We start from the raw sequence: 26,668 nt of genomic DNA, 5'->3' as shown, positions 1-26,668 counted from the left end.
GGCACTGAAAATTAAGAGTAATATTAAAATTTAAATTAAGTATGATACATGAATTTAAAGCTTGAAAACTCTTCTTTAAGATCCTTTAGTCAAAAAAATAAAAAAAAATTTTTTCCAATTTTTTTTTAACTTTCAAATTTAAAAAATTAAAATTCGACTTTTTTTTCTTCTGATTGGGGGCGCTGAAAATTGATCGAAATATTGAAGTAAATATTAAGTATGATACATTATTTTGAAGCTTGAAAACTCTTCTTTTAGATCCTTTAGCCAAAAACATAAAAAAAAAATTTTTTATAATTTTTTTTGAGTGCCAAAAATTAAAAACTAAAATTTATTGATTTTGTCTTTTAGTTAGAGGCGCTAAAAATAAAAACGAATATTGAAGTAAAAATTAATTATGATACATTATTTTGAAGCTCAAGGATTCTACTTTGATATCGTATAGCCGAAAATATAAAAAAAAATTTTTTTGATATTCATTTTTGATTTTTAAATGTTAATAATTATATTTAAAAATTTTTTTTTTTCTAAAATTCAAGCAAATTATTGATAATATAAATTTTCCAGGAACATGGAAAGCATCAGCGAGATCCATTATCTCCAGAAAACGAAACCCTGGAAAGGCGGAACCTGAAGAGCATTCTAAAAAAGCTATCAGCTGGCAGTCGAGCAGACAGTTTGGAGACGTCGATAACGCCAGATCCAGACTTGGTAACAGCGGAATTGAGGAAGCTGATGCGCGCGCCGACGATCGAAGGTTACGCGGCGCGACATTCAAAGCTGTCGAAGAGCGTGACCTTCAACTACACGATGCAGAGTCCCCCGTCGGAGTCATCCGGAGCGAACGTCGATGTGACGGGCAGCGGGAGCACCGACGGGCAGGTTGAAGATCTGAAGCCCGAGGAGTCGTCGCTACCAATAAACTTGCCCAATAAATTTAGTATCCGTCCTGTTGGTAGCGGTGATGTCGTTAAAATGCTTTCGAGACCTGATGACGAGTGTTTGGGTGATCTGGTTGCGGGAATCCGCGACGTTATTCAGAAACGCATGGTAAGTTGGTCAATTTTTCGCGGGAAAATGGAATTTTTTCATCCTTGCTTTGATTAGGGGCGCTGAAAATTGAGAGTTATATTTAAGTAAATATTACATATAATCCATCGTTTTGAAGCTTTTAAATTAAACTTTAAGATGTCATAGCTACAGATATGAAAAAAAATTTTTTCCTCCTTATTTTTCGACCTCTAAAGTGAAAAAAAGGAAATTTCAAATTCTTCTTTTTAACTAAGGGCGCTGAAAATTAGAAGAAATTTAAAAATAAAAAATAATTATGATACACTATTTTAAAGCTTAAAGACTCTACTTTGAGGTCCTGAGGCCGAAGACATAAAAAAAAATTTTTTTTGTAATTTTTTTTTAAGTTCCAAATATAAAAAGTAAAATATCTTGATTTTGTCTTTTGGTTAGAGGCGCTAAAAATAAAAACTAATATTGAAGTAAAAATTAATTATGATACATCATTTTAAAGCTTGAGGATCCTACTTTGAAATCCTATAGCCGAAGACATGATAATAATTTTTTTTAGAAATTTTTTGGAGCTTCATAAATTAAAAACTAAAATTTAGTGATTTTGTCTTTTGGTTAGAGGCGCTGAAAATAAAGATTAATATTGAAGTAAAAATTAATTATGATACATTATTTTAAAGCTTGAGGATCCTACTTTGAGATCTTATAGCCGAAGACATGAAAAAAAATATTTTTCGATTTTTTTTTCTCATTTAAAATTCAAAAAAAAAATATGTTGTATTTTTTACGGATCAAAATTTGATGTTTTTTTCTACTTATTGTTAAAAAAAATTTTTTTAATTTCAGGAGACGATGCAGAGGAAATTCATCCACCAATTATCGTCCCTAGAACTAGAAATCCACAAGCGAGACCGCGTAATTTCGCAACTACAATCCCGGATCATTGCATTAGAGCGTGAAAATCCAGGACGATCGAGCAGCGGGCACGAAAACCTGGACTCCGGAGACGACAGTACCGACCTGGACGTCTCCTTGGACGAGGACACCTTGCGGGACCACGAGGAACATCCATTCATGCGGGACGGCTCAGTGGATACAGTGCTAGGATCTGCGCGTTCGTCATTGACGCGATCTAGCATACCGACAGTAGAGCAGCGTTGTCGAAAGAGGCGCTCCTGGGAGGAACACTCTGAGGAGGAAACACTCCAGCTCCAGGACCTGCCGAGGTCAATTTCTCCGCAATCGGTCTGGCGGGGCGACGTCGCGATCGACATCGAAAGTTCCGACGAGGATCTACCTCGGAGAAAAATTGACGATGAAGATGGCGATGATGAGGAAAATTCCGTTGACAGTGACAAACCCAACGATTGGGAGTTCAAAATGCTCGCTGAGGCCATCGGCAAGAGGAAACGCAGCCACGAGACTCCGAGTCCCGGTTCCTAGCGCATTAATCATTATTTATTCGAATTATTCAAATTTATCTTTTGTTAACGAAATGACTATTGTGGAGTTATTATTGAGTATTTTTAAAATTTTTCGAGTGTAGAATTTATAGTAACTGCCGTAATTTATCATTATACGGTTTTAATGGTTGTAATTATGGTGGGGTTTTAGTTATTAATCGATTAATTGGTTAATTAATTACCTTAAAAATTTTTCGGAATTTCTTTATTTAATTTTTTAATTTAAAAAAAAATGTATCAATCGATAGATTAATTGTCTTAATATCAATTTTATAAATTTTATAATTTTTAAAGAACTTATCGATTTATTAATAAAAAAAAAATCGATAGATTAATCACCTAAAAATTCATTTTTGACAATTTAATGGATTTTAATATTAAATTTTTTCATTAAAAACATTTTTGAAAAAAGCCAATTTTTAATCGATAGATTAATCGGTGGATTAATAATCTAAAGAATAATTTACAAGCAATTATCATGAATTTTGTTAAGATTTTATGATTTTAAAAGAAAATTGTCGATTAATTCGAGACAACACTCGATTAATTATCTTTTTAATTAAGTTGTAGACAACAGAGTAAATTTTTCTATTAAATTTATCGATTAATGTGTTGATTTATGAAAAAAATCATGATTCTTATTTTATGATTTAAGAAAAAAAAAGATGGATTATTTAATCCATAAATCTGTCGATTAATCGTATCGATTTTCGGTGTAAAAAATTCCTGGAATTAATTTTCTTTATTAAATTATTTTAAAATGATTAATCGATCGATTAACACATTAATCTGTTGATTAAACAATAAATCGATTGATTAATAAGCTCTAAGTTCATTTATAAAAAATTGATTAAATTTAAATGTTAAATTTATTGAATTAGAATAAGATTATTCGATTAATTAATCGTCTAATTTGTAGATTTATCGATTATTTGATCGACTAAATATTTAATCAATTTATTAACATTATTTGCTATTAATATTGAAGGATTAAATTTTTCTAGACAAAATAAATTTTTTTACATGATTAATCATTCGATTAATAGATTAATCATTGAACATCCTATAATCGATCGATTGAGACACATTTTATCTTAATCTTGAATGTCTATTAACCTGTTATCCAGCAACATTTAATCATGCCAACAAAATCAATCGATTAATCAATCGTTCGATTACAAAAATTCTCATTTCAATTTTTCTTGTCAAAAATTGGATATTTTTATTCTTCTTACACAAATCTACAGATTAATCAATCGATTAATCAACCAATTAATCGATCGATTAAAAAAATTTCAACCCTCCGATTTTTCAAATTATAAAAGATTAATCCTAAAATTTCATTAAATTTCGTTAATATTTGTCTTAAATCATTTGATTAATTAAATAATCGACTGATTAATCTATTAATTCATAAATAGATCAATTAATTACTCCTACGCCACTAATTATTTAAAAAACTGTAATAATCCATATTAATAAGTTGAATTTCACGCAATTCGCCTGATTAATCGATTAATCTCTCGATTAATCGATTAATCCACTAATCAAATGATTGACCATACAAAAATTGTTAATTTATTAAATAGACTTCAATTAATGCACAATGGCAGCCTAATTTTATAAACTAAATCATAAATCTAATTAATTAACTCTTATTAACAAATGATTAATCGAATGAATGGATGTTAATAATTAAAAATCTAAGTTTTATTGTTATTTATTTCGTATGTTAATACTCACTGGTGCCTGAGAGATTAATAATAATTAATGATTAACAACTAAATATACTTATTGATTAATCTATAAAATCAATGATTTTAAAAACGTGTTAATGGTAATTTATTTAATTAATTAATTAATTAATTAATTAATAGACAACTGTACTAAAACGAATTTAGACGACGATCTAGTGTCTAATTAATCATCTAAATTTCCTAATGATTAATCATTTTTTTTAATTAGTCGATTAACGATTTGATATTAATAGAAATTTAATTACAGAAAAAAAAAATATTGAGCTGGAAGTATGAAAAGAAGCGGCAGGGAATTTTTTTTTTTTTTATTAAAATAAATATATATATTAATAGAGATATATTTAAAAATTATTAATAAAACACGAAAGTTTATTAATTAGAGTAATTAAATAGTTAATTAATTATTATGGTAAAATTCGATTAATCGCTCGAAATTTACTGTAATAATTTTGTTAAATTTAAGATTAAAAAAAAATATTTATTATTATTATTATTATTATTATTTATATGGACCAGACCAAGCTCAATATTAATAGAGTTTAACAAAGTAATATGTAACGTCGATGTCGAGTGTGAAAAAAGTTATCAATTGTAAATAATTAGGGTTTTATTTATAAAAATTGTGAATGTTAAGTGAAAGGGTGTGGAAATTTTTATGAACGATTGTTATGCAATGTGAGTATTTATTTAATGGATAATGAGTAATTAGAGATGTTACGCGGTCTCGAGATGTATTCGATTAATATAGAAATGTTCGAGTAATAATATTATGTATGTATGTACTGATTTAAGTTGATAAAGTGGTAATAAATCGAACAATCTTTTAAATTTTGGGTTATTATTTCACAAAAAAAAAAATTACTGAAAAATACTGAGTTAAGTTATTTTTTTCGCCTCCTATCCTAAAAATAGGAAAAATACACATTATTGTAGTATCGTTATATACAATAGCTTAGCAAGGCTCATTAAATAAAACGCCTCGAAAATTCTAAAGATTAAATTCTCATTGTCAAAAAAAAAAAAAAAAAAAAATTAAATAACTAAATGAAGAAATAATTACTCACGTCATTAGCAAAGCACCCCGGCGTCATACAAAGAGGCAGAACCATCTTGTAGAAAATTCCGGAATATTTTTCTGTAAATTCTACCCATTAAATCTAAAAATTTTTGAATTCAACGTGTAGATCACGTAAAGTGCTTAAAATAATTTTTTTTTTTAATTTAAATTATTAATTTGAGTTTCAATAATGTCGGGAGTGTACAAATTGTTAATAATTGTTTTTATTAGTACAACTGTAGTAGGTGGTAATCTCTCTCCATGTCCGGAGATTTTATCCTACTATCAACACCCGATGATAAAGGTGTTTGCGAAGATAGCGATCCCTAATCCACCGAAGAATTTTCAAAGATTGACGCTGAAGGTTTCATATCAAACGAGGGAAACTTTTATAGACGTAAGTAGGGGAGAAGGGGGTCAATTGAACCAAAAAAAGTTTAGTAATTTTTTACTATTCGAATTAAAACTAAATAATAATTTTTTTTTTCTTGGAATGGTAGTTTATTATGTCTACTATCATTATCAATACATAAATTAGTCAATAAACAACGTGAATTTTTTAAAATTATTAATTTATCCAAACGCGTCGAATGGTTCAATTGACCCCCGCTTGGGGGCAATTCAACCACTGCTTGGGGTAAATTGAACCAATAATATTTAAAACTCAAACCCGAACTTTTAATAAATAATATATTAATTGTTAGTTGGTAATATTACTGTTGGACCGTTTTAATACACAGATATTATATTAAATAAATTAAAAATCAATTTAAAAATAATTTTCATTATAAATTCAGTTCATCAAATTGTTAGGTTATTTCCCTGAGTTTTTTCACGTAGAGTCAAGATGCGCGCGCATGTCCCATGCTTCTCCGTATGGTTCAATCGTCCCCGGGACTGCTGGTTCAATTGACCCCATATAATTTTATAACAATTAATAGTAAATAATAAATAAATAAACTATTATATCACTATAAACAAAGTTGAGGATTATAAAGTATAAATATATAGAACGACTACAATTCAAACTTTATCAATTAATTAAAAAATTGAAATATTATTAAACAATTTGTCACCAGCCGAAAAAAAATTTAACATGTCTAAAAATAAAAAAATCTCAATTTTTCAAAATTTATTAATCGCAATGATTTCAAATTTTGATCTTATCAGAGTTTAACATATTAGAATCTAACTCTAAGAGTATGAAGCGTTTTTTCAATTTTTTAATTAAAAAAATTTTAGGATTACCATGGATGGATTAATTTAAGATGGCCATTAGCTGAAACTATAGAGAGAATACGCCGTGGTGAGCCACTAATCTACATTGTTCACTTTCCCAAGGTCATAATAGTACCTGACATAGTCTTCATATCACTGGATGATACACCATTGTGCGTAAATGTAGCAACGGGTATTTATTAATCATTTCTTTTTTTTTTTTTTTTTTTTATGAAAGAAATAAATATTACAAAAATTTTTTTTAATTTTCAGATCCACTTGCAAGAATAGTAGAATTAAAGCATGATTTGTTGCCTCCGCAACTCGACCCAGCTTCACTACCTGTCAATACAACCACTAAAGCGTTGACTACGACTTTAACAGGAGCGCCACCTAGTTTAACTACTAAACCACTGACTATAAATCATAAGCTTAAAAAAGAAGACCAGTCTGAAAAACGGAAGAGTTTTTCGACAGAAGAATTTGACGAATTATCGAAAGGATGCGGTCTGATTAATACAGACGACAATTTTAAATTCGAGGATAATGTTAGATTGAGACCAAGACAATGGCCGTGGTTAGCAGCCATTTATGTCACCAACTCTACTTTCGAGTTTCACTGCTCAGGGACTCTTATTAGTAACAGGCATATCTTGACAGGTGAATAAATTTGTTTTTTTAAAGATAAATAAACTTATTTTGCAATCTTGATGGAGAATAATTTTGGAGTCTTTTTTGGGGGCGCTGAAAATTAGGCGGAATATTGAAGTGAATCTTGAGTATGATGCATGGTTTTAAAGCTTGAAGACCCTAATTCGAGATCCCATAGCCGAAGACATGAAAAAAAAATTTTGTTAAATTTTTTTCAAACTTCAAAGATAAAAAACAAACTTTTGAATAATTTGTTCTAATCGTAAAAAATGATATTTTGTTCCAGCTGCTCACTGCACCTATTATAAAGACCGCAAACTATCTCCGAACCTCTTGGTCGTATCCTTGGGCCGCTACCGATTGGACGACTGGGAGGAACCATTGTCCGACAACTATGAGGTGTCTTCAATCGATGTCCACCCCGACAACAAGTTCAGCTTAACTTCCGAAGCCGATCTCGCCATTTTAAAACTCTCCAGAAGAGTTCGCTTCAGGCCGACTGTCCGTCATCTGTGCATCCAGACGCACTTCGAACAAAAATTCGGTCCAGTTGAAGAACGTGGGTACGTCGCCGGGTGGGGGGACAAGACTCCAGCTTCAAAGGAAGACCGAGAAATCGTCGAGGAATCTTCAGTTGCAAAGTTACACGTGGCTCCAATAATTTCTCCCAAAAAATGCCTAAAAAGTACCCGAAAACTTGCGGAATTCATAACTGGCAACACTTTCTGCTCCAGATCACAAAATGGCGTCAGCGGCCCCTGTAATGGCGACAGTGGCGCTGCTCTCGCTATTCCCGTTTCTCAAAAGTTTTATCTACTGGGAATCGTTTCAATTGCGGCTGTCGATAAAATAACTTTCGATGAAACTCTCGTTTGTGATCACAAAGACTTTGTAGTCTATGTCGATGTGTATCCGTGTACACTTTGGATTTTGCAAAAAATTTTCGAAAATTAATTGCACGACTTGTGGAGAGTATTTAACTAGTTTATTGAACAATTCCAAAATCTAATCAGTTTTTTGCTTTAAAAATTAATTTTTAATGTTGGAATTATACGTTTTATGTTATACAGAAGTAGAATGTATACCAGATAAATATTATATTATGTTACATGTTAAAAATAAATTATGATTGTTATTATTATTTTTTTTTCTATTATTTAATACTTGCGTCTACTAAAAATTCCTTTGTTTGGTATAAAATCTCTAATTAATTTATAAAAAAATTTCAATAATTTTATTTCTTAGCTGAAGAAATAAAAATTATTTTTACGGTAATTTTCTTGTTAAGAAAAAAATTTTATTTCGACATTTTTAATAATATAAAATTTATTAAAATTATTTTGAGCATAGCATGTGTTTGAAACTGAAGTTTAAATCAAAATAAATGTTATATATTTTAAATAGTACATCGATAGTATATTTCTGAATAGTAATTACTTTCTTTTGTCCCATAGTATCCTTCTCTGCGGGACAATAAGATTCGTTTGAGTTCAAAATCATACCTGGAATTACAAAGGTTAGATTTAAAATTTTAATTTTTAAAATGACAAAATTAATTCACTACATCATTAGAAAACAGCTTATTTTTAGACAATGATAGTCATTTCTTAAGAAACGGAGTGTTTTGTAGTAAATTTCTTCAAACTTCAGTTCGGAACACGTACAGAGCTCGAAATTCCGTAAACAAATTTTATTTATCAATTTAATATAATGTCGAGAGTTTATAAGTTAATAATCATTGTTTTGATAGTTAAAATAATTACAGTGAAGTGTAATTATAATTCACGATGCTCGGAAATAATATCATACATACGATATCCGCTAAGAAAAGAGTTACTAGCAAAAATTAATATCCCTAATCCACCGAAGAATTTTCGACAGTTGACGCTGAAGGTTTTTTACGAAACAAGAGAAGATTTTATAGATGTGAGTATAATAAAAAAATTAGGAAAACAGTTGACCCTGAAGGCCATCCCTGCAACTTCCCGCTACTTTCGTAATTAAGCGCTCAAAATTGTGCTTATTACGTTTTTGAGCTCTTCGAGCTCAATAATATAATTTTGATGTAGTTTTGAGTTCTCCGAGCTCAAAAGTCTGATAGAAGTTTAATAAAACACTATTTTTTGAATTTTCAAACCGCAATAACTTTTGAATGAATGAACTGATTTTCACGCGGTGGGCGGCATTCGACGCAGTTTTTCAAATTCTATGATACATTTTTAAACACAAATTGATAAGACCGGAAGTTTCGGTGTAATTCGAAAAAACAAAACGCTTTTATTCGATTTCTTTCGTCAACGATAACTCACGAACGAATCAACCGATTTTGACTGGCTTGGTGGCGATCGACGTGGTTTTTCGATGTTAAAAGCTGATTAGTTTTTGGAATTGATCGATTGAGCCGTTTAAAAGTTATTCAAAAAAAACTTGATTTGAAAAATTTTTTTTTCGTAGTTTTTTTAAGATTCCTCAAAATCTACCGGTCGGAATCGGTCCAAATAGTATTCAAAATCGAAGTTTGGTCAAGCCCTTTTCAAATGACACCAACCGCGTTCAAATCGGCCAAGCCGTTCAAAAGTTATGAGAGGTTTACATACATACACACACACACGTGCATACGTACATACAGACATACAGATACCGTCGCGGGAATAGTCAGGGAAGCTTCCTAGGACCTCAAAACGTCAAGATCTGATGAAAACTCGATTTTCGGAAAACGGGGTAAAAACAATGACTTCCCGATTTTTGAAAATTTTCAATTTTTTTGAAGGGAGCGGGAAGTTAAAAAATTATGAAAAGTTGATACCGAAGATGTCTCAGATAGCTTAACTCGAAGAGCCCTTAGTGCGTAACCAAAAGATCCGGGTTCGATTCCCGGTCCGGGTTGACCGAATTAATTTTTCTGTTTTTTGAGTTTAAATGACTCAAAATAATTATTAAGCCCATATTTAACGAACAACTGTTCAATTGTTCATGTAACTATCCCATTAGGCTTCAATACAATTTATTATTCTAGGTATAACAACTTTAATTAAATGTCCGTGATGCTATATAAATTTTTCCTCGTTCGAAGAACCAAATTTTTCTCTTTGTGTGGACGTTATTATAGTAACTAGATCATAATTTGATATTGAATTCAAAAATTTTCAGGATTACCACGGATGGATTAATTTAAGATGGCCACTAGCTAAAACTATGCACAGAATAACGAGTGGTGAATCACTGATCTATATCATCCACTTTCCCATGCTTCCAACAATTCCTCATATAATCTTCATATCACTTAATGATACACCTTTATGCGTTTTAGAAGAAGGTAATTTTAAAACTTTTTTCTTTTATTTCGTGAAAAGTGAATATACTGAAAGAATCTTTGGATATTTTCAGATCCACTGGCAAAAGTAATAGAATTGAAGCATAACCTGTTGCCTCCGCAATTCAACCAAGCTTCACTACCTATTATTTCAACAACTTCAACTATTGAAGCTCCATCTATCGATGAGATGCCGAAATTAATCGAGTTCGAAGAAGGCCCGGAGACTTTTTTTAAGATAGAGCTGGATGGATTGTCGAAAGGATGCGGTCTGATTAATTCAGACGACAATTTTAAATTCGAGGATAATGTTAGATTGAGACCAGGACAATGGCCGTGGTTAGCAGCCATTTATGTCACCAACTCTACTTTCGAGTTTCACTGCTCAGGGACTCTTATTAGTAACAGGCATATCTTGACAGGTGAATAAATTTGTTTTTTTAAAGATAAATAAACTTATTTTGCAATCTTGATGGAGAATAATTTTGGAGTCTTTTTTGGGGGCGCTGAAAATTAGGCGGAATATTGAAGTGAATCTTGAGTATGATGCATGGTTTTAAAGCTTGAAGACCCTAATTCGAGATCCCATAGCCGAAGACATGAAAAAAAAATTTTGTTAAATTTTTTTCAAACTTCAAAGATAAAAAACAAACTTTTGAATAATTTGTTCTAATCGTAAAAATTGATATTTTGTTCCAGCTGCTCACTGCATCTATTATAAAGACCGCAAACTATCTCCGAACCTCTTGGTCGTATCCTTGGGCCGCTACCGATTGGACGACTGGGAGGAACCATTGTCCGACAACTATGAGGTGTCTTCAATCGATGTCCACCCCGACAACAAGTTCAGCTTAACTTCCGAAGCCGATCTTGCCATTTTAAAACTCTCCAGAAGAGTTCGCTTCAGGCCGACTGTCCGTCATCTGTGCATCCAGACGCACTTCGAACAAAAATTCGGTCCAGTTGAAGAACGTGGGTACGTCGCCGGGTGGGGGGACAAGACTCCAGCTTCAAAGGAAGACCGAGAAATCGTCGAGGAATCTTCAGTTGCAAAGTTACACGTGGCTCCAATAATTTCTCCCAGAAAATGCGCGAACAATACCCGAAAACTCGAGGAATTCATCACTGGCAACACTTTCTGCTCCAGGTCACAAAATGGCGTCAGCGGCCTCTGTAACGGCGACCGTGGCGCTGGCCTCGCTGTTGAGGTTTTCCAGAAGTTTTACTTACGGGGTGTCGTTTCGATGTCGGCTGTCGGTAAGACAGCTTCCGTTTGTGATCACAAAGATTTTGTGGTCTATGTTGATGTGTATTCATATACCTATTGGATTTGGCTGAAAATCTTTGAAGAATAACTGCGCAAAATCATTGACATTGTTACTTTTACTCATCATTTATATTTGTATTGTAATTACTCCACAAAATAAAGAAAAAAAAATTGTCATTGATTACGTAATGTTCAATTTAATTTTGTTTTAATAATCCTAATAATTAATGATTATAAGTCATAAAGAAATAATAAAAAAGAAACTCAATTATATGCTTCAATTATTTATTTGACATATTTTGTAATCCTTAGTATCAAAGTCGTCTAATAATACATTAATTGCTCATTGGATTAATTACTGGCGGTAACGTCAGCAGCTGAAGGGGAAGCGCTGGCTAGTGCAACTGCTTTTTGCTCATTAAAGCACGTCACGAACTTTTCCACGAGTTTTTTTTGACTGTCAACTTCTGGAAAATTGTAATTAGGTTAATGAGAGCATCAATTATAATGACATTAACAAAATTATTCTAAATTAATTTGTTTTAGAAAAAATTCTGATCAAACTTGCTTTCTTGAGAACAGTTTTTCACAATATTAACTACCGCGGTTACATCTAAATTATCGGTTGCAGATAGTTTTTCTTTTGAGAAGACTTGGCGATAAACATCTTCCATGGCTGTTCCATTTAGGTAATATGCATTGTTCTCATCTTCTAGAACCTGAAAAAAGCGTGTGTAAGCCGGTTTGAAAATTCAAAACGTTTAATGTGAAATTAAAAAAAAAAAAAATATTTTTAGGTCATACTTACGAAACCTAGCTCTACGAAAAAACAAACTATCTCAACATTTCCAAATCCGTTGATTGAATTTGGAGCTGTTACATAACTTCTCTCGTTCAATTCTGTTTGACTGTAACTACATTTTTGAGCCGCCGCTCCAAGAACAGTTTTTAAGTTTCCCACAGGATTCTACAAGTAAAATAATTAACCACTCCATTATAATAACTTGGTTAAAAGTTAATAAATCATAAATGAAAAAAAGAACATTATTAATAAATCTGGACAACTTACCGCGCTGGAACAAGCAAATAAAACAAAGCAGGCGAAGAAGACCCAGTATTTAGCCATGATTAGTTTTAGAATATTTCTGTTTAATAAATAAATATTTATCTACAAAAACTTTGTGTTCATTTGTAAAAAACAGTGAGATTATATACTACGCTCCTCGAAGCTTATTCGAATTGGGCGGGTCTTAAAATCTTCCCCGTTTTTTAAATTTACCAATCGGAAAAAAACACATAAATGAGAATATTATTTTTTATAAAAAATTTAGATGGAAAAAACAAGTTTAATTGCTACGATCTATTTTTGAAATTGTAAAAAAATAACTTAGATAATTTGTTTTCAATTTAATTGGACTGTTGATCACGTGAACAACATTCTTTAACATCAATAAAATTTTTCGAATATCAAAACTAGAAAAATTACAGTTCGAAATAACATTTTTGTAATTTAAACTTTGAATGTTAATTTTCAAAGCTTTCAATGTAAATATTACATTTTACATTTTACAATTTCATCCTATAAAGTAAAAAAAAAAATTATAGCCAGGATTCGAACCCTGTCCTTTAAATCAGTAGTTTAAGGACTGATACTCTTAGCTATAGCAAAAAAGTCAACATGCTCCAAATCGACCCGAAAAAAAAACAATTTCTGATTACAATTTCTTCCGAAAATTGTATATACCGTAATTTTTATATTTTTTTTTTTTTTTTTCGTGCAAAAGGTCAATAATAATATTCAATGAAGATTGATTAATAATATTTTTGAATAATTTATTTATAATTTTACAGAATCCGTGAATATTATTCACGATGTTTAAAATTTTGTAAATATTCCAGATTTATAACTCGTAGATGAACCAGTTTTCTACGTTTTGGAATCTCGAAATCGGCCAATGCATTGCAAGAATTTTGCGATTGTGTCATCAGCACTTCTGCCCTCTGAAAAGAAGTATATGCAATAAGCTATAAAATATATAAAATGAAACTCTAGGAAGTCAAGCGTCTTAGTTTTTACTCTCCAGTTCTACCTTACCGATGGTCGGTCATAAAATTATTTTTACGGTTCAAGGATCACTGTGCTACCCTACTTACGTTCTTTAACGCAGTTATCGAAATATAGCAATGCATCATCAGTCTGAATAGCTTCGTCCGTCACTACCACGAAAATTGCCAGGTATTTTTTGAGAGCTTCTGCATCTATTGAGTTGTCTGGTTCTATCTATAAAAAATTGTTCGTCAATTTTGGCAAGCATCAAGATTAATCGTTATATACAAGTATATTCTTACAGTTTTTAAAGCTTTGAGAGTACAAATATTGCCATGAAGTTGCTCTTGATCTGGATCCATTATCTCTGAATTTAAGACTATTAAATCGTAACAATGCTGAAGTGCATCCTTATAAGCTTTAAAATCCTGTAGCGTGAACTGAAATTAAAGATGGAAATATTGTATTATAAGTTTGTATTATGACACTGCAGATTTCATAAAATTTTTTGTAAAGTACTTACCAGATGCAATTCTTTCATGAAACACGCTAAATATTCATCAAGACCGTAATTAGTTACTATGTATTTTTCCTCGCGTGTCAGAGAACGATAGTACTGGTTCTGCAGTTCAACATTTGATGAATCGTTCAAGTCTTTGCATTTTTTAAATGTAGCTATTGCAAGATCAGTGTAGCTGACAGATGTCTGGAAAAACATTAGCCAGGATAAACTTCACGATAAAGTGAACCATGAGGGGTTAAAATAATTTAAAATAACTATAGTAATCTACACCGAAAAAAATTTATGGGAAAATTTACGATACAACTATTGTAAAGCTAGACTATACTTTCATTAGTATTAATTGTCAAATATTTTATAGATAGTAGCTTAACTCTCGGATAGGTTCACACCTAGAGCCTTTGGTGCATACCCAAAAGATCCAGGTTCGAGTCCTGGTCTGGGCCGTCCGAATTTTTTTTTTAGTCAAATTTATCTTTAATGACAAATTTAGATATTAATTGAGGCTAAATTGTTAATGCCTGCAAGGAAATACAGGCTAACAATATTACGAAAAATTAGAGAAAAATATTGTTGTACACGGAAAAAAATTTCTGGGAAAATTTACGATACAACTATTGTAAAGCTGGACTATACTTTCATTAGTATTAATTGTCAAATATTTTAGAAGAAAATTTACTATTTATTCATGAAATTTTCCAACTTACGATTAGAAAACGTGCGATATCTCTGTATCTTTCCAATAGAAGTCTAACAAATTTTACAATAGTCGCATTGGAATGTTTTTCAATTAGTGTGAGTGATGGCCGTGCACAGCGCTAGACTCCGAGTTTATCTAAATGTTGAAGGACTTTGGTAGCAGTTTATTTCGGATAGCGTAGAGGGAGAGTCCCCGGGCTGCCGACCAAAGAGTTCTGGGTTCGATTCCCGGATAAGACGAAAAATTTCGATTTCTTTTTTCGGTTACTGTAAAAGTAGCAATTAGTCCAACCTCCTGTCTCTCTCTCTCTCTCTCTCTCTCTCTCTCTCTCTCTCTCTCTCTCCCTAAAACTTCTTTTAAAAAAACCGACTATCAATTTTTACAATAGTTGAATTGTAAAGTTCACAAACACATATTGTATAATTTGCTCTATAGTATTGGACTTTTTGAGTCTCTCGCTGGTCTTGATTGTTGGATAAAATTTACAATAGTAGATCGTAAAAATTACTAAATGAGAAGTAGAGTCCACCGTTACTATTTTATGAAATAAAAATTATGATCGTAAAATTGTAAAAATTCCTTTAATTTTATTCTCGTGTACGAAATCTATTTCTTTGAGCTCGGAGAGCTCAAAAACACACAAATTTTATTTTTGAGCTCGAAGAGCTCAAAAACGCAATAAGTGCATTTTTGGGAAGTTGCAGAGATGGCCTTCAGAGTCAACCGTTTTCTTTTGTCAAAATATAAATATCAAATTATTTTTGTCATTTTGTACTTTAATCAATTCAAAATTATTTATATTTTTTTAAAAATCACTAATTAGAACTAATAATTACATCGTTAAATATTAAAAATAGGACGAAATACGTTTTACTTTGAAACCTGTTAAACTACAAAGTTCTTCACCATAACATCACAATCTTTAAAATAATTTACTCACCGCGCTTGTGACCGCGGCTAGAAGAAACCCTACCAAAAAAGTCGAATACAAAGTCTTCATTTTTAAATAAATTTTAAACACTTTTATAGTTATATTTTCCTTTTTATAAAATTTTTTTGTTTTTCAGCTGACTTTTATAAAACCTTCTCTAATCTCAGCCAACTTACTATTTTCTTCCGTTCCACCAATGGAAAATTAACACGCTCCGGTGAGTCAGAATTTGATAAAGCTTTTCAGCTCTTAAAAAAAAAAATACTTGATAAATATTATCGTACTTTGCAAAATTTTATTACAATTGCATGAATATTATTCCAATAAATCGAAGGCGATAATTTTATTTCTGACACGTTTTAGTCATAATTTATGATTTTTAACACAATAATTTTTTATTATCTCGAATCACTTTTTTTTTTTTTGTATAATTTCCATTCTTCCAAATAATATTTATTAAAGAGGCTCAAAATAATTTATTTCGTTAAAAAAAAATAATTTTTTTTTCCTTTTAAATCAGTGCGATAAAATTTAATAAAATTTTAAAAATCAATTTTTTTTTCAATTCTAAATTAAAAAAAATTTTAATTTTCTTGGATTCTAAATTTTTTAAGCTTAATTTTTATTTCTAGAATTTAATTATAATTTTTTTAATTTAAAATTCTTAAAATATATTTTTAATTATTTTTTAAGTAAATTAAAAAATTCTCAGAGTTAAAAAAATTTTTTTTTTTAATTTTACTCGAGTCAAAAAATTTTTTTACAATTTAATCTTTAAAAACAAAAAAAATTTTTTTTTTCTTTCAGAAATTTTACTAAAAAAAATAAATTTTTTTTTTTAGAAATTTTAATAAAAAAAAAAAAAACTTATGCTGCCACCTATTGTCAAGATTATCAACTTAAACCCCGATAGACAATTACCCAGTGCCGATAATAATTGCAAACTCAGCCGGTAAATTTTTCAGCCGGTAGTCAAACGATCATTCTTACCAATAACGTCGCTGCTGTTCTCCTAAAAAAAAGCTCAATAAAAAAGCTCTCTACTTATTCAACTTACAACATAAAAAAAAATCAAACAATGGTAAACAAAAAAAAAATCTCTGAAACTTTAAATTAAAAAAAAAAATTTTATTAAAGACAAAATAAATAAACCACTACATCGCAGGAAAAGTTTTAAATGAATAAATAAAAGCTGAAAGCTTACTGATGCCTAAAACAAACCTCTTATGAAAAAAGTTTAGTAGATCAACAAGTGATCTTAACAAGCTCCAATAATCTCTCGCGGAAGTTTCCGAGAGTTAGACTCTTGAAGTAAGTTTACGAGGTAAGAACAACCGCTCGGTAAAGACAAGGTCCTTGCAAGCTCTTGATCCTGAGCCCGGGCCAAACTACTCCGGAGATCCTGGTCCCCTTAGGATTCGGAGAACCATGATGCCTCGAGTGTAACTCGCGATCAAAAACCAGCTCGAACCTCCCCCTGGGCTCTACAGTGTCGAGGATCAGAGGAGTTTCGTGGGAAAGACAGGCCCAGGCAAGATGGCTGCTTTCGAGGGTGTAGGTCACAAGCTCTGGGCAGCTTTCGATGCAAGGGTAGTCGTAGAGGGTCCTTTTGAGTTGGTCCATTACCCGCGAAGCCACCTCCCTCGTACCTGTTGAGTATCCGAAGGTCGCAAGCTGCCGACGCATGCAAGCTTCAATGTCCAGTGACAACTTAAGCTCCGGAATTGATGACTCAGCTCCCGATAGGATTTCCACTGCTTCGAGCTTGCGGGCCGATTGGATGCTGTCAGCGATTCGCCAGGAAAGCTGCAAGAAGATCGAGTTTGTGACGTATGAGGTTAAAAACTCTGGGGGATAAATTTATTTAGTTTCAAATGGGAGCTTGCAAGAACTTTAGGGATTTATTCTGGTCTGTAGCTTAAAAAAAATCTGTTCATTGGAATTAAAAAATCGAAAAAATTGAAAAAACGCTTCATGCTCTTAGAATTAGATTCTAATATGTTAAACTCGGATATGATCAAAATTTTAAATCATTGGGATTAATAAATTTTGAAAAATTGAGATTTTTTTATTTTTAGGCATGTAAACTTTTTTTTTCGGCTGGTGACAAATTGTTTAATAATATTTCAATTTTTGAATTAATTGATAAAGTTTGAATTGTAGTCGTTCTATATACTTATACTTTATAATCCTCAACTTTGTTTATAGTGATATAATAGTTTATTTATTTATTATTTACTATTAATTGTTATAAAATTATATGGGGTCAATTGAACCAGCAGTCCCGGGGACGATTGAACCATACGGAGAAGCATGGGACATGCGCGCGCATCTTGACTCTACGTGAAAAAACTCAGGGAAATAACCTAACAATTTGATGAACTGAATTTATAATGAAAATTATTTTTAAATTGATTTTTAATTTATTTAGTATAATATATGTGCATTAAAACGGTGTAACAGTAATATTACCAAGTAACAATTAATATATTATTTATTAAAAGTTCAGGTTTGAGTTTTAAATATTATTGGTTCAATTTACCCCAAGCAGTGGTTGAATTGCCCCCGAGCGGGGGTCAATTGAACCATTCGACGCGTTTGGATAAATTAATAATTTTAAAAAATTCACGTTGTTTATTGACTAATTTATGTATTGATAATGATAGTAAACATAATAAACTACCATTCCAAAAAAAAATTATTATTTAGTTTTAATTCGAATAGTAAAAAATTATTAAACTTTTTTTGGTTCCATTGACCCCCTTCTCTTTTCTTCTAAAAAAAATAAATTTAGATATTTTTAGTATTACTCAAAAGTATATTTTTTAAGCTCGATAAATTTTATATTAATATCTTTAATAGTTTCTGTGTAAAAAAATCATTAATATTGGCTTTTTTTCAAGCGCTTATACCATAATGACTCTTTAAAATACTAATTTTGTAGTTATACAATTTTATACTCTGAAAGCACTTCAACACAATAGGACGATTATGAAACTATTCAGTTAAGAGAGCTTTTGAAACAGTTAATGAAATATTTACATTTATATTTGTTGTTAAGAAGCTTTAAGATGAAGCTAGATGATATCTTTGAAAGCATTTTATATGAAAGCTGATTAAAAGCTCGCGAAATGTATTACTCTCAAAAGCCCGGGAATTTTTTTTGGCTAAAAATAGTTCATAATTATATCTGAGCTTTAGAATGTTTGACGGATAAAGCTTGTAAGCTTCGGAATGTTATTAAAATTGTTTTTAACTTTTGGCAATTTGAAACAACGGGCTAAAAAGTTCATATGCTTTCAAATCGTATGCTTCTAGCAATTTATAATGGGTTCAAGTGAAGCTTTCGCAAAGTTCACAAAATTTAACATTCCTATTAATTATTTCAAATTAAATTTGAGAATTTTGTAATTTTATTTAATAAAATAGGTTTATTGATTTGAAACACAAAATTTGTAAGTTTTTGATCCAAAAGGCATTCTAGGGCTTTGTCGATCAAAGCTCAGATTTCCACAAAATATTAAACTAACGCTTGGAAGCTTGCAACTAAAGTATAGATGTCGGTCAGCTCAATTTCAGCACTGATTCCTCGAAAGCTCTTTACATAATATGTAACACTATTTCGAAAGCTCTTTAGTTTCCTAAATTCTTGTAAATTTTGCCGCATACATAAATACAATTTTGTTGAAATTACAAGATGTAATAGATGTGTAGGAAAGTACACGGATAAAATTTCTGGAAAAATTTACGATACTATTGTAAAGCTGGACTATACTTTCATTAGTATTAATTGTCAAATATTTTATAGATAGTAGGTTAACTCTCGGATAGCTTAACACCTAGAGCCTTTGACACATACCCAAAAGATCCAGGTTCAAGTCCTGGTCTGGGCCGTCCGAATTATTTTTTTAATCAAATTTATTTTTACTGACAAATTTAGATATTAATTGAGACTAAATTGTTAATGCCTGCAGGGAAATACAGGCTAACAATATTACGAAAAATTAGAGAAAAATATTGTTGTACACGGAAAAAAATTTCTGGGAAAATTTACGATATAACTATCGTAAAGCTGGACTATACTTTCATTAGTATTAATTGTCAAATATTTTAAAAGAAAATTTACTATTTATTCATGAAATTTTCCAACTTACGATTAGAAAAAGTAAGATATTACTATTGTAAAAAGTGAGAGATTAAAATTGACCAGTGCTGCTTCTGTATCTTTCCAATAGAAGTCTAACAAATTTTACAATAGTCGCATTGGAATGTTTTTCAATTAGTGTGAGTGATGGCCGTGCACAGCACTAGACTTCGAGTTTATCTAAATGTTGAAGGACTTTGGTAGTAGTTTACTTCGGATAGCGGAGAGGGAGAGTCCCCGGGCTGCCAACCAAAGAGTTCTGGGTTCGATTCCCGGATAGGACGAAAAATTTCGATTTCTTTTTTCGGTTACTGTAAAAGTAGCAATTAGTCCAACCTCCTATCTCTCTCTCTCTCTCTCTCTCTCCCTAAAACTTCTTTTAAAAAACCCGACTATCAATTTTTACAATAGTTGAATTGTAAAGTTCACAAACACATATTGTACAATTTGCTCTATAGTATTGGACTTTTTGAGTCTCCCGCTGGTCTTGTTTGTTGGATAAAATTTACAATAGTAGATCGTAAAAATTACTAAATGAGAAGTATAGTCCACCGTTACTATTTTATGAAATAAAAATTACCATAGTAAAATTGTAAAAATTTTTTTAATTATATTCCCGTGTAAAAAGCTATTCCTTTGAGCTCGAAGAGCTCAAAAACGTCATAAGTGCAATTTTGAGCGTAAGTATGGAATTGGCGGGAAGTTGCTGAGTCAATTTTCCTAATTTTTTGAAGAACCTAAGTAGATCGTAAAAATAACTAAATGAGAAGCATAGTCATACAGAAGTTATCACATATTCATTTATCACGAAAACTCATCAAATGTTTTTTTGCTTGCAGCTTAATCATCATCTAACATAAAACTTTAAAATCGTCAGAATTCCAATTCCCGATCATTATATCCATAAAAGCTTCTCAAGCCTTCCCTAAAGTTCGAATCAATAACCCCAGAGCTTTTGCATTAACTGAAGCTCTTAATGCCGCTATAAATTCCAACTGACAACAAATACAATCTCTTATCAGATTTCCCATCCGAAAAACTTGCAAGCTCAAACTCAATTACTCTGATAACTTACAACGACAACAGAGAAGAGAATCTTGGCCTTGAGATCTTGAGCTTCCTTCAGCGGCTCGAGAGCATCCAGGGCGTCGAGGGTTTGAAAGTGTGCTTGCGCATACAAGCCCGCGTATTTGTCCGTCAATTGTCGGGTCGTGAAGGCTTTGCTTTCGTATTCCGTTTGCAAGCTCGCGTAATACGGACAATTAGGCTCCGGACTGCAGCTGTCATCAGTGTGATACCCCGCGCTGCTAGACTCGGTGACCTCGTACTTTTCTTCCTTCAGAAAAAGCTCGCTCGGCCAATTTTTAATAGGAGCTTTCCGCATAAGCTCAAGCACGATTCCGCAAGCTCGGGAGAATTGCAGGAGCCTTGCCGCTAAAGATGGTTCTTTTGTCGAATTTTCCCCCGTGAATTTTCTCAGAGATGTCCACTGGCGCAGAGCTTCTTTATCCTGCTCAACTCTGCCCGCAAGCTCCGCTGAAAGCTCCGCCAGGTTTCGCCCGCTAGCCTTCTCCAGGGTATTCAGAAGACTTTGATTATCGATGAGCCGCTGTTGGACCTCGCTGTATTTCAATGACAGCAGTCGCTGGTGTGACGACGATTTCAGTCCGTGGGGATCGCCTGATTCAATTCCGAGAATGGAAAAATATTCAAATTACGTAAAAGCTCTTGCGTATTCAATATCAACTCTCATGTATAAACATCAATAGTTTGGGTTCGATGGTCGAAAGCTCGGAAAAGCTTGCAGGGTTCTTTAAAATACACTCTAGTGCTGTCATATTGAGTAATGTGGGTGAGTAAGCACTTAAGCATTTGAACTAGTCAAAATTTTACTAAATATACTGCAATATGCCAGAAAATTAAAATAAGAAAAACAAAACATTTTTTTTTAAGTTATACTTCTTTAAGCGCGTTATTCAAAAATGAGAGTGAAATTTTAAGATGCGCGCGCATGACTGCAACACAAAAGTAACAGGTTGAAGTTGGCCACAGAATAGAATTAAAAGTATATATTTTTTTAAATGACTAAGTTAACTCATATACAGGCTAGTCGCAAAGTATCCAACGAAACGTTGTTATTTTTAAATTCGATAGAAATACCATTTAATATCAAATATATTATTCATATTAATAATCAATTCTAAAAAATGGTCAATTAAATATTTTAGTTTTTATTTAACTTGGTAATAATTTTTTTTAAATTAATATTTTTTCAAAAATAATAATAATTTCACGAATTAAAATATTTGAACTAAAATATAAATATTGTAGTACCTATTATATTTAGGTATCTCATTATTGAGTTGATAATTTTTTAATACAGACTTAATCATTTTGTTAATCGAATCTAGTAATTCTATCTATATTTTTTAAAATTTATATTATAGACTATTTTAATAATTTTCCGGAATTTTATTTTGGAAACAAAATCTAGTTTCGTACTACAATATTTGTCTTTTAATTCATGTAATTAATATTATTTTTGAATAAATATTAATTAAAAAGATATTATCACTAGGTTAAATAATAAATAATGAACTATTTTATAAGAAACATATATTTTAAATAAATAATTAAAATATTTTATAATTATCGATTGTAAACTATTGATACTTTGCAACTCCAAAATTAGTTGATTCAGAAAAATGTTAAATAATATTGAATTAAATTCATATGATAATCAATGATTTTATATTTTTACGGTATAGTTAAATTTTTATTATAAAACCTTTTTGATTGTTTTTAACATTTTTCTTCGATCATTTTTACATTTTTTTTTCTTTAAAATTTTTTTTACCCTACATGACTCGAGTGTTTTGACTTTAGTGCTTCTTTAGAGCTTGCAGACGTCACTAAAGTGCGTAGTGAAGATTCTACAGGAATCATCTAGGAAAATTTAAGCAGAAAGCTCGGGAATTTTTTGTAAATTGTAGCGGTAACTATTTCGGGTTACCACCCTCAATGGAATGGATCGTAAGAGAAGAGTCATCTCGCCTGAGGAGGAGTTAACGAGCCGGGTGGGTTGGTGAGTAGTTGAGGTAAGAAGTTCGATTACTTGATGGTCAACAAGGGAATTAAGGAGCTTACGGAGCTTTCGAAAGCTAAGAGGATTTTTTTCGGGCGCTTTAAGAGAAAAATGTTGGATTTTTTAATGTTCGCTTGGGAGTTTCTCGTTTTGGAGAGCTTTTGACCATCGGGCCCGGTTTTCTAGTGTGCAATATGATTATTATTATTTTTAAAAATTTTTTTATTGTGTTTTGTGCATTTATATGGAATATGACTATTTGTAATTTGGCTAATTATATCAAACTGTGTCAATAACATTTTTTTTTTATCCAATAAATTTTTTTTCGCAAGTTCTGTTCGTGTAATTGGAATTATTAAAGTGATTTTAAATTGATAGTTAAATTTGGGCGGATTGATTTTAATTGAATTTTTTGCTAATTAGTGAAATAATAAATTGTCGGAGCAGATAAATATTAATTAAATAAAATATCAATAATATTTTTAAAGAAAAAATTTTTTTTCTGCAAATAAATATAATTAAATTATTTAATAATAATTTTTTTGAAAATTTTATTCGTTAGGTCCCGAGTAAAAATAAAATTCCTACACTGATAGAAGGATTTATTAACTATTAATAATTTAATTTATTAAAAGATAATAATTTAATTTATTAATTTTTAATAAATATTTTTTAACATTTAATAAATATTTATTTGGGAGAAAGGTAAATTTATTAATATTTAATAAATATTTATTAATAGTTAAAAAATATTTATTAACAGTTAATAAATATTTTATTGAGTATGAATTTGTCTCGCTTGCAATGTCATATGATATGAAGATTGCTTATAAACAAAAATCATCTTAACCTACTTTAAAACATTGAACGAATTATAGTTTTATTATTAGTGATCAAAAAAAAGTTTTTCAATTAAGTTTAAAAAATTATGTTAGACCTTTAAAAATTCACGTTACATCGAATGGAGTTTCTCATCGAGATTTAATTTAATTTAATTTAACAGATTCGTTACATTATTTGTATTTATTTATTAGAAAAATAAAGGTTTTAACCAAAAAAAAAAAAAAAAAAAAATTGTAATGTTTATAAATTATTTGCAATCATTATATTACATCATAATAACGTTTATTGTAAAATACTAAATTCAATCACAGCTCGACAATTAATTTTTATATTTTTAAATATTAAAAACTTTAATTTATTAAGTGATTAAGTGAATTGAATTATTATCATGTATTCCAGTTATAGAGTTATAAAAAGTGTCAAAAGAAAATTGCTATTTTTGCTTTTTATCTTAAATAAATATTTGTTAACAGTTAACAAATATTTATTAACTATTAATAAATATTTATTAACAGTTAATAAATTCTACTTAATAAATACTTATTAACTGTTAATAAATATCTATTAAATCCCATGATGTCAAAAAATCATTTATTAACAGTTAATAAAGCTTATTAAATATTAAAAAATTTTTTCTTGTAACTCACCTTTAGATCTCCTGGAAGCGTCTTTACCAAAGTTATCAATCTTATGCAGAGCAAGTTTGTAGGCGTCAATCCTCGTTTCGAGTTCATCTTTCAATTTAGCTGTTAGCGGTAAAAGTTTGGTATCCTGGTGGTGTCCAAACCGTTTATCTTCGCTGGTAATTTGGCAGGGTATCGGGCCATGCTTCCCCAGCCCTTCGATAGTCTCGTCTAGAGCTTTCTTTCGGTTAACTATCAGCTCGAGGCTGTTGGGTGAGACCCGGGCGATGTACGTCAGGAGCTTAGCCCAAATTCTAATGCTCTGTTGTTCCTGACAGACGGAAATAAGATGAACCACTTTCCAGAGAAGTTGTTCCACCCTTAGCGCCCTTGACAATTCATCATGTTGTACCTCTTTGATTCTATTTTCACCTACACTATTGTTCTTGCTGTCATTACTGATATTGTTATTGTTCTTGTTCTTGTTCGTGGTGTTGCTATTGGTCTTACTGAAACAAAGTTCTGGGAGCCGGGAATACAAAGCTTCAAGAAGTGACAAACTTTGAGGAAGTGTTTCGATCACCAAGTCCACGGGAAAGTCCGTTAGTGTCAACGCTAAAGTGCATCGCGGGAGTTTTCCTACTAAATTTGCTGCCTCGCGGTACTGACGCCCTTCGTACAATCTTAACAATCTGTAATTAATTTTTTATTGTTATTATTGCCTCAGAATTAATTATTAATAGTTTTTCCTCCCGTAAATTTAAATTTTTCCGTGTAAATTCAACAGTTTTTCCGCATACTATATTTACATTTTCTTTATTTAAATTAAACAATTTTCCTCGTTATTAAATTTACATTTTTCAATATGGAAATTTACATGTAAATTTACGCGTAAATCAAAAAGTTTTCCAAAAAATAAATTTACATTTTCTTCATATAAATTCAATAATTCTTTCACATCCTAATTTTACATTTTTAATAACTAAAATTAATAGTACTTCCTCCCGTAAATTTACATGTAAATTAACGTGTAAATTTAACAGGTGTTCCACATACTAAATTCACATTTTATTCAAAATTTACATGTAAATTTAATAGTTTTCCCTCCCATACAAATTTACGTGTAAATTTATGTGTAAATCAAAAAGTTTTCCAAAAATAAATTTACATTTTCTCCATGTAACCATGCAACCAATTCACCTGTAATTTTGACAATTTTTTTTCCCATCTAGTTTATAGTTGAACTATTTTAATTGGATTATTTTCCTTGTCCGCTGCAGAGTATGTTAAGTTAATTCAGAAGGCTGTTTAATCAGATGTTATAAATAGCCGATACTGTAGGGTTTTACACGCTCATTTCCTATGCAAATTGTTCGGGGATGATGCTTACGGGTACACGAGATTAATTTTAAACACACGAAAACACTGTTACTGACTAAATTGTGTTTGCACTGCAATTCTAAGCACGTCTGTCGCAATATATTGCTCTTTGCAAATACACCCATTCATTATATTGCCAGATATGAAAATTGGCCATATCATAGACCTATCATTCATATTGTTTTACAATAAAAAAGTTTTTATGAAGCGGCAGGGATGGCCTTCAGGGTCAATCGTTTTCCTAATTTTTTTATCGACGTTTGATAAAAAATTATTAGAATTATTTGTAAAAATTTGTCAATACAAACCTTCTCAACGCTACCCTTGGATTAGTCACCTGAAGATCATCAGCAGTCACTGAATTATCGTACCCCCAGTACCTAGATTTCTGGATATCACTAGCAGACTTCGTAGAAGTCCACATGAGTCGTTGTAAGCAAGGATTCCTCGACCTCTCGGGTCTGATCCTTTCGCAGGAATTGACGAACCCAGTCGTTCTTTTGCTCATCTTAAAAGCTCACTTAAACCAATCAATCAATAAAATCACAATTAAAATCAGACATCACAACGATTGATTTAGACAGCATCACTGTCAAGAATCGAGGATTCCCGAGGACTGATCGCGAGCAACTCAGCACTTGTTGTC

At 31.0% G+C, this 26,668-nt stretch overlaps 6 protein-coding genes and 1 long non-coding RNA gene across 7 annotated transcripts in view; 4 read left to right on the top strand and 3 right to left on the bottom strand.

The window, feature by feature from the left end:
- The window catches only part of LOC141525474 (uncharacterized), a 73,546-nt gene extending 70,571 nt beyond the window's left edge, over window positions 1-2,975 (top strand). Inside the window, exons 9-10 of the mRNA XM_074239988.1 lie at window positions 568-1,050; window positions 1,870-2,975. Coding sequence (XP_074096089.1) covers window positions 568-1,050; window positions 1,870-2,466 — 1,080 coding nt within the window. The 3' untranslated portion in view covers window positions 2,467-2,975. The remainder of the gene's footprint in view (window positions 1-567; window positions 1,051-1,869) is intronic.
- Window positions 2,976-5,326: 2,351 nt separating this feature from the next.
- LOC141525217 (serine protease gd-like) lies at window positions 5,327-8,312 on the top strand. Its single transcript, XM_074239607.1, has 4 exons — window positions 5,327-5,697; window positions 6,543-6,711; window positions 6,792-7,178; window positions 7,456-8,312. Exons 1-4 carry the CDS (start codon window positions 5,491-5,493, stop codon window positions 8,121-8,123), a joined length of 1,431 nt encoding a protein of 476 aa, XP_074095708.1. The 5' UTR covers window positions 5,327-5,490; the 3' UTR covers window positions 8,124-8,312.
- A 500-nt stretch (window positions 8,313-8,812) lies between these two features.
- LOC141525256 (serine protease gd) lies at window positions 8,813-11,991 on the top strand. Its single transcript, XM_074239655.1, has 4 exons — window positions 8,813-9,095; window positions 10,320-10,485; window positions 10,557-10,904; window positions 11,182-11,991. The coding sequence occupies exons 1-4, from the start codon at window positions 8,880-8,882 to the stop codon at window positions 11,835-11,837; spliced, it is 1,386 nt and encodes a 461-aa protein (XP_074095756.1). The 5' UTR covers window positions 8,813-8,879; the 3' UTR covers window positions 11,838-11,991.
- A 26-nt stretch (window positions 11,992-12,017) lies between these two features.
- On the bottom strand, window positions 12,018-12,977 carry LOC141525258 (uncharacterized). Its single transcript, XM_074239657.1, has 4 exons — window positions 12,819-12,977; window positions 12,558-12,716; window positions 12,318-12,468; window positions 12,018-12,216 (listed from the first exon to the last, which is right to left on the bottom strand). Exons 1-4 carry the CDS (start codon window positions 12,873-12,875, stop codon window positions 12,101-12,103), a joined length of 483 nt encoding a protein of 160 aa, XP_074095758.1. The 5' UTR covers window positions 12,876-12,977; the 3' UTR covers window positions 12,018-12,100.
- A 580-nt stretch (window positions 12,978-13,557) lies between these two features.
- LOC141525257 (uncharacterized) lies at window positions 13,558-16,117 on the bottom strand. The gene is made up of 5 exons (XM_074239656.1): window positions 15,957-16,117; window positions 14,320-14,502; window positions 14,099-14,236; window positions 13,904-14,030; window positions 13,558-13,750 (listed from the first exon to the last, which is right to left on the bottom strand). Exons 1-5 carry the CDS (start codon window positions 16,014-16,016, stop codon window positions 13,677-13,679), a joined length of 582 nt encoding a protein of 193 aa, XP_074095757.1. The 5' UTR covers window positions 16,017-16,117; the 3' UTR covers window positions 13,558-13,676.
- On the top strand, window positions 16,024-17,104 carry LOC141525259 (uncharacterized). Its single transcript, XR_012478828.1, has 2 exons — window positions 16,024-16,164; window positions 16,790-17,104. It is a non-coding gene; the product is annotated as an uncharacterized LOC141525259 (long non-coding RNA).
- Window positions 17,105-17,241: 137 nt separating this feature from the next.
- Window positions 17,242-26,537, bottom strand: LOC141525255 (uncharacterized). The gene is made up of 5 exons (XM_074239654.1): window positions 26,331-26,537; window positions 25,153-25,334; window positions 24,667-25,056; window positions 21,167-21,771; window positions 17,242-17,753 (listed from the first exon to the last, which is right to left on the bottom strand). The coding sequence occupies exons 1-5, from the start codon at window positions 26,528-26,530 to the stop codon at window positions 17,265-17,267; spliced, it is 1,866 nt and encodes a 621-aa protein (XP_074095755.1). The 5' UTR covers window positions 26,531-26,537; the 3' UTR covers window positions 17,242-17,264.
- Window positions 26,538-26,668: the final 131 nt, after the last annotated feature.

This window comes from Cotesia typhae, unplaced genomic scaffold (genome assembly GCF_013202065.1).
Source record: "Cotesia typhae breed Kobodo isofemale line unplaced genomic scaffold, CoteBio_Ctyphae contig_26, whole genome shotgun sequence".
Classification (NCBI taxonomy): domain Eukaryota; kingdom Metazoa; phylum Arthropoda; class Insecta; order Hymenoptera; family Braconidae; genus Cotesia; species Cotesia typhae.
This window is presented reverse-complemented; position numbering and strand designations above follow the sequence as displayed.

Excerpts from the sequence above, each read along its gene's own strand:
- LOC141525257 (XM_074239656.1), bottom strand. The coding sequence starts at position 16,016 with ATGAAGACTTTGTATTCGACTTTTTTGGTAGGGTTTCTTCTAGCCGCG. Across the intron at positions 14,031-14,098 it reads CTCTCAAAGCTTTAAAAACT|ATAGAACCAGACAACTCAAT; the intron begins GTAAGAATATAC and ends AATTTTTTATAG. Across the intron at positions 13,751-13,903 it reads CGATAACTGCGTTAAAGAAC|AGGGCAGAAGTGCTGATGAC; the intron begins GTAAGTAGGGTA and ends ACTTCTTTTCAG.
- LOC141525256 (XM_074239655.1), top strand. The coding sequence starts at position 8,880 with ATGTCGAGAGTTTATAAGTTAATAATCATTGTTTTGATAGTTAAAATA. Across the intron at positions 9,096-10,319 it reads CAAGAGAAGATTTTATAGAT|GATTACCACGGATGGATTAA; the intron begins GTGAGTATAATA and ends AAAAATTTTCAG. Across the intron at positions 10,905-11,181 it reads TAACAGGCATATCTTGACAG|CTGCTCACTGCATCTATTAT; the intron begins GTGAATAAATTT and ends ATTTTGTTCCAG.
- LOC141525258 (XM_074239657.1), bottom strand. The coding sequence starts at position 12,875 with ATGGCTAAATACTGGGTCTTCTTCGCCTGCTTTGTTTTATTTGCTTGT. Across the intron at positions 12,717-12,818 it reads TATTTGCTTGTTCCAGCGCG|AATCCTGTGGGAAACTTAAA; the intron begins GTAAGTTGTCCA and ends TTTTACTTGTAG. Across the intron at positions 12,469-12,557 it reads TTTTCGTAGAGCTAGGTTTC|GTTCTAGAAGATGAGAACAA; the intron begins GTAAGTATGACC and ends CGCTTTTTTCAG.
- LOC141525255 (XM_074239654.1), bottom strand. The coding sequence starts at position 26,530 with ATGAGCAAAAGAACGACTGGGTTCGTCAATTCCTGCGAAAGGATCAGA. Across the intron at positions 25,057-25,152 it reads GCTCCCAGAACTTTGTTTCA|AGGTACAACATGATGAATTG; the intron begins GTAAGACCAATA and ends ATAGAATCAAAG. Across the intron at positions 17,754-21,166 it reads TTCTCTTCTCTGTTGTCGTT|CTTTCCTGGCGAATCGCTGA; the intron begins GTAAGTTATCAG and ends ATCTTCTTGCAG.
- LOC141525217 (XM_074239607.1), top strand. The coding sequence starts at position 5,491 with ATGTCGGGAGTGTACAAATTGTTAATAATTGTTTTTATTAGTACAACT. Across the intron at positions 5,698-6,542 it reads CGAGGGAAACTTTTATAGAC|GATTACCATGGATGGATTAA; the intron begins GTAAGTAGGGGA and ends AAAAAATTTTAG. Across the intron at positions 7,179-7,455 it reads TAACAGGCATATCTTGACAG|CTGCTCACTGCACCTATTAT; the intron begins GTGAATAAATTT and ends ATTTTGTTCCAG.